Here is a 9,160-nt window from a genome sequence, read left to right as displayed (position 1 = left end):
TACTACATTTTTGAAAAAAGCCTTAAATGAAAGCTGAGAGTCTGCACTTTAAGCAGGTATTCATTGTTTCATTTAAAACCCATTGTGGTGGTGTACAGAGCCAAAATGACGACAACTGTATCATTGTCCAAATAATTATGGACCTGAGTGTATATGTAAATATTAAAAAACAGGAAGCTTTGATAATCTGCAATGAAAATGCATTGATATGTAATCTGAGCGGTCTGGAGTTTACATAACACAGCGAGTCCCCCCGCCCATATTTTCCCTTTCAAATTAAACTAGTTATTATGTCACTTTTGTTCCTTAACTCGCTGGTCAAGGCCGCAGTGAGCACACTTCAAGGTCATTAATGAGCAATAGATGTTATCATATCTTTACAGGCTGATTTCTCAGGTATGCCGTGACTCTCATAATCTCCCGTGGTTGACAGTGTTTCTTTGGATGGATGACAAATATGGGAACAAATCATGCTCATGTGTTTATTATGAGATAAACATGTTGATGTATTCAAGTGCAACAGGTCAGTTTGGCAAAATCAGAACATTTATTTCACTCTTAATGTAATTTTTGAAATGTATAAGACAACAAACAAAACATTTAAACCCATGTGCCTCACAAAACAATACAGTACTTCAAATAATAAGTGGCAAGTGGAATTAAATAGTACTAATATATGCTGTAACATAAACACAAATATAAGTTTAGGATCATAAATAGAACTTAAAATAAATAAAACCGAACAGATCTACTGCTTGATTTATGTAGAACAAAACTCTGTGCAGCAGTAACGTATGTTTTCAACTTCAAAATAAAGTAATATTGGATAATTGCAGTTGAAAAACAAGCATGTAACATATTTTTTCAGTGACAATGCTCTCCCAAAGTTTAAGGTTACAAAAAAGGCACAGTTCCTCAGGCACAGAGGCATTTAGTGACAATAAAGTCCTCAAAGGGAGTCAGCTTCAACTTTCCCCTACTGTCATAGTGCATGAGGACCATGGGCTCGTAGGCCCCCGGCACACAGCACGGGCGAGGTGATTCTCCTTTGGTAATCTGATGCAACCGAGACTTCACCTGTGTGTGCATGCTTGCAGGCTTGTAGTTGTGGGGACAGGTGCCGTCACAGAAATGCATCGTGTACTCACTCGGGGCCACCACCCAATCCGTCCAGCCGATGTCTTTGAAGGACACGGTGACAGCCTTCCGGCAGCAAAATCCTTGTTCGTCGCACTCGTCTTCCTTGTTGGAGCGAGGCAGCCTCGTCTTGCTGGCTGGTTTTGTCGGCGTGAGGCCAAGCTCCAGAGAAATGGTTGGGTTTGCAATGAGGGTGTCTTTTTCACCCACAACTACCCCTACATCCACAACCAGTGTCTCGTCACCATCAGTCCTCATCCACCTCTCCACCTCAGGGCTGATGTCCAGCATCACATCTTGAATGCTCGACACGTTGGCAGAGTTTATGTGTGTCCATGCGGCGGAGTTCTTCGGCTTCATCCTGTTGACTCTGACTTTAATCTTTCGTCTAACCTCAGGCTGAACTGAAGTGGGTTTATCTAAAATCTGCCTGGAAATCCTCAGCTCAGCCCGAGTTAGCGTCAGTTCAGTCTTGATTTTGGGGTTCTTGTGGAAAACAGCTCTGTACCACTGCATGCGTTGACCTGAACGTGGATGTGAGTGTTCTCCCCTCCGAACCACTTTTACAAGCTCCACTAAAAAAACACAAATGAAATAAAGACAAGCTTCATTAGAACATCTTGTAATGATCTGACACTTTGGGAACATTGTGGCATGGAACAACTGAGAGCGAAACAAAGACTGATGAGCTTATCACTGCTGTAACAAGTGTTCAAAGTGTAATCATCAAGTACAAGGTGTGCCTGTCACGCTTGTGATCTCTAAAAGCTTTTAGGAATGTGTTTTCTTTCTTTACGAGACTGTTCCTTTTTTCAACCATTTCTTTTAAGATAAACTCCAGGATGTCAGAGGTCCTTACTTGGAGCATGAACTATACACAGAGACAGAAGTTATTTACAGTCACGCCACCACAGCAGCTTTTGTCTGCATCTCAAGACATGAAAACTCACACTGCAAGATGTCTTGAACTAGTCATGTAACGTTCCTTCCTACTCCCACTCAAACTTTTCACACTGGCTTTTCACATCTGTCATTTAAGCATGACAAAGCCTTAATTAGGCCAGAGTGTCTTCCTTTAGTCTCCCTGTCTAACAACTATCTCACCTGTAGCTGGAAAGAGCACAGTAGACATGGTGGATTGCCAGGTTTCCTTCATCGGCTGGCTGGAATTCCCTCTCATCTCTCTCACTTTCTCCCTGTAGAGCTGATACATCTTCCTCAGCTCTTCTTCCGAGGCCTTTTGGGTCGGCTTGGGCTCCCTGTCCACACCCAACAAGCTGAGGATCCCCATCTTCACCACTTCCAGAAGCTGCACCCTCTGGCTGTCCTCATCAGGTGTCCCTTCGTGGGCCACCTGAGGCCAGCTCTCCGCTGAGCTGGAGAGGGTGACGAGGAGCAGCAGCGTGCAGGAGATGAGTCGTCGGGGTGTGCCTGATCTGAGCATGGTGAGCCTGCCAGGTAGGTTTGGTTTGAGAGTGCTGCAGCTCAGTGCTTGGGGTTTGTCCATGTTATGAATGAAATTCTCTTTATTTATAGAGCTTGCACGTTGCCACACCCCTGGTTAGTCAGGTGAGCCTGTGATGGGCTCAGCTGGGGCCATAAGTAATCATGTGGCAACATTTTGCAGCATTGCGTTGTGTCTTTACAGCATGCGACCTATGAAATTACAAATCTGTGAAGTTAATTTCAACATTTACAGCTTTTTTTTTTGCAGCGTCATTAGCACATGAATTAGAAATTAGATCAGGAGTGACATAAAATAAAGAGATTTCTGCATGAGATTTGGTTATGTCACGAGTACATGGTGTGTGTTACAGCGTGCTACGTCACCAGGATTCTCCAGTTATACGTCACTTAATCAAATAATGACCATATGTCTTACAGTTACCAGCTGTAAGGGGGAGGACAATGGGCAATTACATTAGCTCCTCCAGGGTTAATAATGATTATGTGATTGTTTATTGATCCCTGTGAGGCTGCGTCTCTCTGCTCCCTGGTCAGAGGTCAGAACCAGCTACGGACCAAAGAGGCGTCTTGTTCACCCGCTGCAGAAGACTGTCAGAAGAGTCCAGCCTCAATATGCATATTCTATCAGCTTTTTCTAACAGCACACAATAAACAAAGACAGAAAAAGGTGGAAAGTTAATTATCTATATGTAACCGCTCCCTCCACAAACAAGCCCACAGAGGAAATGCCTCAAGGTTAAGAGATAAACAAAGAAGGAGGAAACTGTCTCGAGCCTGTCATTACAGTAATCACAGCATGTATGTGATGTGAGCTCGTTAAGTATCGAACAGAGCACCATGTGAAAGTGCTCTCTTTTTTATGATGAATGATACAGACTGAGAACATATCTGATCTGCCTAACAAGAGCAGCATTCTTGCTCTCAATTGTCAGGACAGACTAAAGAGCGAAGCACAGGCTGCATCTGTGGAGTGTCGCCAAGCACTTATCAGCTTGTCAAACCCCTCGCCTCTATCAGTAAATAGGGTCAGCACATTGCTTAATTACAAAGTAGTTTCCCCGCCCGACTACGTGGCCATCTGTGTCATTGACCTTATTCTTTCCAGCTGAGGGCATTCCCGACCGCAGCAGCGACTGCTCACTGATAAAGGTTTCATTTTATGGTAAATGGTAAAAGTGAATTTATGGTCATTTTTGCCAAATTATGAGATTTGAATTATAAAATTACCTTCTAGCAAAAACGATAGTAAAATTATTAAGTCATTAAAGGGGTGATAAAAACCTAATCAAATGCTTAAATGTACATTATAATATAATTTAACAATAAAAATGAGTACCACACAGCCATAAAATTAACTATATGAATGCTGATTAAATCTGAATGACACGTCACATGTCAATTTTTGCACAGTTTAAATCGATTCGTTTTAACCCAAACCACGACTCTGTCCAAACCTTAACCAAAAAATCTCTGTCCAAGAAAAAGTACGCATGTATAAAGAAAACTGGATACAGCGTCAGAGGCGGGACCCCATTCATTCCAATGAAAATTGCTCAATGGCGCATGAAGCCAAAAAAGTTGAGGCTTGTAAAGCTGCAGCCACATTACACTGGAAGCATACACGACATGCCCCGACAAACCGCGGCCACCATCAGTACAAGACAAACCCATTAATGTCACATTTATTTGACCCTGCTACAAAGCGACCTTGAAGTTCAAATAAGCCCTATGATAAGCTGTTATGGCAAGGCTTAACTATACAGACCAGTGAGCAGTGATAACTAACACGTCTTTGGGGTCATCGGGTGGGAACCTTCTTTCACCAGTGTTCGTCTAGTTGGTCCCACGACACCTCCAGGAGGCTAGACAGTGATCTCTGGCGTCCCAGAGACACTCCCCTAATGCCAGGTCTCACTGCTCCCCACACCAACCCAACAACCTCCTTTACCTTACTTACACAGGGCTTTCTCAGCCCAAACAGCACTGCCACCTTCAACAAAACCAGGCTCCATTGATGCGAGCTCCAGGTAGTGACCGTGCCGATACTACCTTTCCTAGCGCATTCACAATACTCTATTTCACATGCTACATATCATAACTCCAATATGACCTAAAGTTAAGGGAGATAGAGAAGACAAACCCACAGGCTTTCTCAGCCCAAACAACACTGCCACCTTCAGCAAACCCAGGTTCCATTGATGTGAGCTCCAGGTAGTGACCGTGCCAATACTGCCTTTCCTAGCACATTCACCATACTCTGTTTCACACGCTACATAGCATAACTCCAATATAAGCTAAAGTTAAAGGAGATAGAAAAGATTAACTTACTGAATAAATTTGAGGCCAAATGGAGCAGTAATCCACTTTATAATTCAATATACATAAAGATGTGATTCACCTCTTACGTGATGATATGTAACCTCTACTCTAACCTAATCCGCCTCTCTTTTGACTTTTTACCAGACACTTTGTGGCTGGCTAAATCCTAGCTTAGCATTGTCTTCAGGGCTTCTGCTTCCAGACCAAGGATGAAGGGGGCTGATTGTGGACTGCTGCAGGGGTGACATCCATTTGTAGACCGACGGGGAAGTTAGCATCACCATGGTTCCCTCGACAAAAAGCCTGTGGGATTTTTCCATTGGATTTTGGATCAATGTAGAAAATAAGTCCCATGGTTGTATGACCTCAACATCACCACCACAACAAGGCTGTAAAGCCATGTTCGGTGTGATGAAGTTCCGTCATCTTATTTAACCACTTGTTAGAAACCGCCTTTTTGAAGATGAGTAAATGTTTTACAGTTTACAAGTGGGGTATTTACTGACATGTCGTAGAACAAAATGTGAAAGTCTCTCAAGCTTGTGTTAACCACAGACCTTAGTTCAATCATCTCACCAAAAACCCAATTCACAAAACAAAATCGACTTCAAGACGAGGGAACCAGGAGCGCTAAAATGCTAACTCATATCCAGGTTTTAGGAATCATTCCTGCACCACTCTTTACCTACTTGAAAAAGTTTGACGTATGTGTTTAACATCACACAGATCTTCCTCTCTGCTTCCACATCATTGTGCCCATAGAGCGGACAGAGTGGTTCCAAATGGAGCCTTCATTTTCCCGGGACTTTTTAACTTTATTTTTAATTTTATTTTTGTATTTCACATTTTCTTGTGAACATAGAGAGACAATAGTATGAGAGAACATAATGGATCAGAGACAAAGGAACAACAAGGTGATAGACAGACAATGCCAGGGGTTACAAACAAATTGTGATACAGATTAATAAAAGATATGCAATAAAATTATAGCACAAATTTAGGGTTTTCACAGCTTTTCTTTTGCTTGAGGTATATAAAGTCCTGATGTAGAAGTCTGCTTCCTTTTTGAAGGTACGGACAGGGGGTGTGACTTTAAGTACCTTACATTTGTGGATATAAAACTTGGCCAGCAATATGATGAGATTACACAGAAATGTTCTACTTTCTTATAATTTGTAAACCCAAACATTAATTCCTCAAAGCAAAGTACAAAAGCATCATAGATATAGTCCAATATAAAGTGATAGACACATTGCCACAAACTATAAGTGTGTTCCCAAGTCCAGAACAAATGGGTGCATGTTACAAAAAGTGCACATGGTGTCAATGTCCTTCTTGAAGCTGACTTAAAATGACTCGACAGGGTAACAGCGATGAATGAGCTCAAAGGAAATCTCTTTAACTTTGTTAGCCAGTAGATATCTATTAGGAAGAGACCATATTTTTTCCCAACATGGGCCCTGAACAAGCTTATTCCAGGTTGCTATTATATATGAGACGAAGACACAGTCAGTTAGGTTGAGTTTTCCTGTAGGTGTGTCAACAGGGTCAAGCATAGGTGTCATAGCAGAAGGTGGAAAGCACCGTTTTTATAGAGCACGATAACCCCAGATGGAACAGCATCAAACACCACAGGAAATTGTGCAGGGCTCACAGGAATCTCATGATGACAACGAAATTCTTGGTAATCAAAAAGTTTGCCCCATTTTCACAGAATCTCAAATCAAGTGGCAGACAGAATTGCATAGTGAAGACACTTACAGAGAACCAGTCGAAATGCAGATGCTGTCATCATTCTATAGTCATTACATTGTGCAATCAACATGCACTTTTTAATGATAAAGCAAGAAAACTTGTCAATTTCCAGTTACAGTGGCATAATTTGAAACTTAGGCAGTTTGTGTTTGATTAAGAATATGTGAGGGTAAGTAAAGAAAGAACAAAAACTTTTCAGCTGTGCAATATTATGGTTATTTTTTACCAACTTTTCACACTTTAAAATTGACACGCTGGAGACTTCCTCTTTATGACTAACAGCAATTCAAATGAAACTGAGACAAAGACATCACTATTTGGTTTAACCTCTTAAAGCTCATAACACGTAACCTGCAACGAGGAGTTGAAAAGAAAAATTTGGGGACCAGAGCCATGAAGTCTTGCAGCTGTCACAACATAAGGAAAAATTCCCTCAATGAAAATCCAGGTCGATATTTGAGCGAGTTTAAAAGTTACTGAAGAAGGTGCTGTGTGTGAATTTCTGAGCAGTGAGTCACTGAGGTGATGAAACAATCATGTGTTCTGCCAGGTGAGCTTACCTTGCAAGGTGAAAGTGTGTGAAAGGTGTAAAGTGACTCATGCAAACTGGCACTGTTGTTTAAACTGTCATGTAAGACTCTCACTCCTCTTCTGGCTATTTCTTCTCTTTTAGTTTCTAACGTTACGTAGGAGGGAAAGTGGAAAGAGGAAAAAAAAAAAACTCAGACCTGTTTTGTCATCGTGAGAAGGAGAAGTTTCTGACAACGAATTTCATCATGCACACCCGAAACAGACTGAGACACTGGCTGTTACAAGGTTGATGACGGATAAAGATAAAAATGACACCTTTTTATCTTGATTCAACACATTCAACATGGGGAAGGGGTTCTTAGTAGGGGTTGCAAGGGGAATCTTCGCGGTCACCAGATAAGGATAGAAAACATTTTTTTTAAAAGAAAGCAACATCAAATCAACTTTTTCTTCTCTTTACTTTTGTTTTCTCTGCATCTACAGGGCTCTGAAATTATTCAAATGAAACAACAGAAAACCCATTTTCGCTGAAACTGCTCATGATGCAGACATGCAGATTGTGCTGACCTTACTGTCCAAGCTGTTGATAGCACTTATCTTGATTTTCAGTGAGCTACCAGTCTGTGTTCTCATACTGCTTATATATGAATGCACCGAAGGTCTAAACCTCCAAGTTCAAGTTTCTCCGAATAAAATTTGTGGGGCGGCTGCAGCTCAGGAGGTAGAGTGGTCCTTGGGAAAGATGCTGAACCCCAAATTGTTCCACCAATGTGTGCATGTGCTCAGATGAGCACCTGGCACCTTGCATGATGGCCTCAGCCATCAGTGTATGTGCGTGTGAATGGGTGACTGGTCCTTGTGTTTTTAAGAGTGGTCGCTAATATAGAAACGCATTACATAAATGCAGTCAGGTAGTATGACTTGATACTAAAGGTCCAGTGTGTAGGATTTAGTAGCACCTAGCAGTGAGCTTGCAGAACTGAAACTTCTCTCATGTCTCTCAAAACCAGTCCTAGAGCCAGTGTTTGAATGGTTCATTCTGGGCAACTGTTCCATCCATCCATCCATTTTCATTCACTTATCTGGGGCTGGGTCACAGGGGCAGCAGGCCAAGCAAATCACCCCAGATGCCCCTCTCCCCAGCGACATGTTCCAGCTCCTCCTGGAGGACCCCAAGGTGTTCCCAGGCCAGATGAGATATGTAATCCCTCCAGTGTGTGCTCAGTCTACCCCGGGGCCTCTTACAAGTGGAAGATACCCAGGACACCTCTAACAGGAGCCATGAGCCATCCTGATCAAATGCCTGAACCACCTCAACTGATCCCTTTCGACACGAAGGAGCAGCGTCTCTACTCCGAGCTCCTCACCCTATCTCTAAGGCTGAGCCCAGCCACTCCAGAGCGGCAACTCATTTCGGCTGCTTGTATCCATGACCTCATTCTTTCAGTCACTACCCAGAGCTCATGACCATAGGTGAGGGTTGAGATGTAGATGGACCATCTGGCTCAGCTCCCTCTTCACCATGCACCAAACTGTGCAGCAACTGCGCAACTGCTGGCAACTACCGTAGTACAAAGAGTGAGGAAGTCCACAGAGAGCGGGTGGAAATGGAGGTGAATGTGTCAGAAAACTCCAGACTTTCATTTCAGAGACCGCTGTTCGCTTCCTGTGTGAAACAAAAGTTAGTGGGGTTATTTCAATAAGAACATAGCGTTCTTGTATGTGTAGCATGCTACACTAGTGATGTATGTCACATGACATGACATTATGTTAGTAACAAGTGACTTATTTTAAGCCAAACTGTGATGTTTTTTTCTGAACCTAACCTCAGACTTTTGCTGCCTAACCTTGTATACACGTAACAATAAATAATTGTACACTTCCTGTGAAATTAAAGTGTATTTTGAATATGTAGTGTATTTGATTTTGAAGTGTAAATTGACACACTGTC

The 9,160-nt window shown here is 42.3% G+C and overlaps 1 protein-coding gene across 1 annotated transcript; it reads right to left on the bottom strand.

Moving 5' to 3' along the window:
• Nucleotides 1-561: 561 nt before the first annotated feature.
• Nucleotides 562-2,712, bottom strand: LOC126382658 (growth/differentiation factor 15). The gene is made up of 2 exons (XM_050032658.1): nt 2,242-2,712; nt 562-1,712 (listed from the first exon to the last, which is right to left on the bottom strand). Exons 1-2 carry the CDS (start codon nt 2,642-2,644, stop codon nt 916-918), a joined length of 1,200 nt encoding a protein of 399 aa, XP_049888615.1. The 5' UTR covers nt 2,645-2,712; the 3' UTR covers nt 562-915.
• Between the last annotated feature and the right edge of the window lie 6,448 nt (nt 2,713-9,160).

Source organism: Epinephelus moara, chromosome 21 (assembly GCF_006386435.1).
Source record: "Epinephelus moara isolate mb chromosome 21, YSFRI_EMoa_1.0, whole genome shotgun sequence".
Classification (NCBI taxonomy): Eukaryota; Metazoa; Chordata; class Actinopteri; order Perciformes; family Serranidae; genus Epinephelus; species Epinephelus moara.
The sequence above is the reverse complement of the archived record's forward strand: the minus strand, read 5'-3'. Positions and strand labels throughout refer to the sequence as shown.

Bases quoted from the DNA above. Each gene is read 5' to 3' on its own strand.
- LOC126382658 (XM_050032658.1), bottom strand. From the start codon at position 2,644: ATGGACAAACCCCAAGCACTGAGCTGCAGCACTCTCAAACCAAACCTA. The intron at 1,713-2,241 runs GTGAGATAGTTG...GTGTTTTTTTAG, and splicing joins TGTGCTCTTTCCAGCTACAG to TGGAGCTTGTAAAAGTGGTT.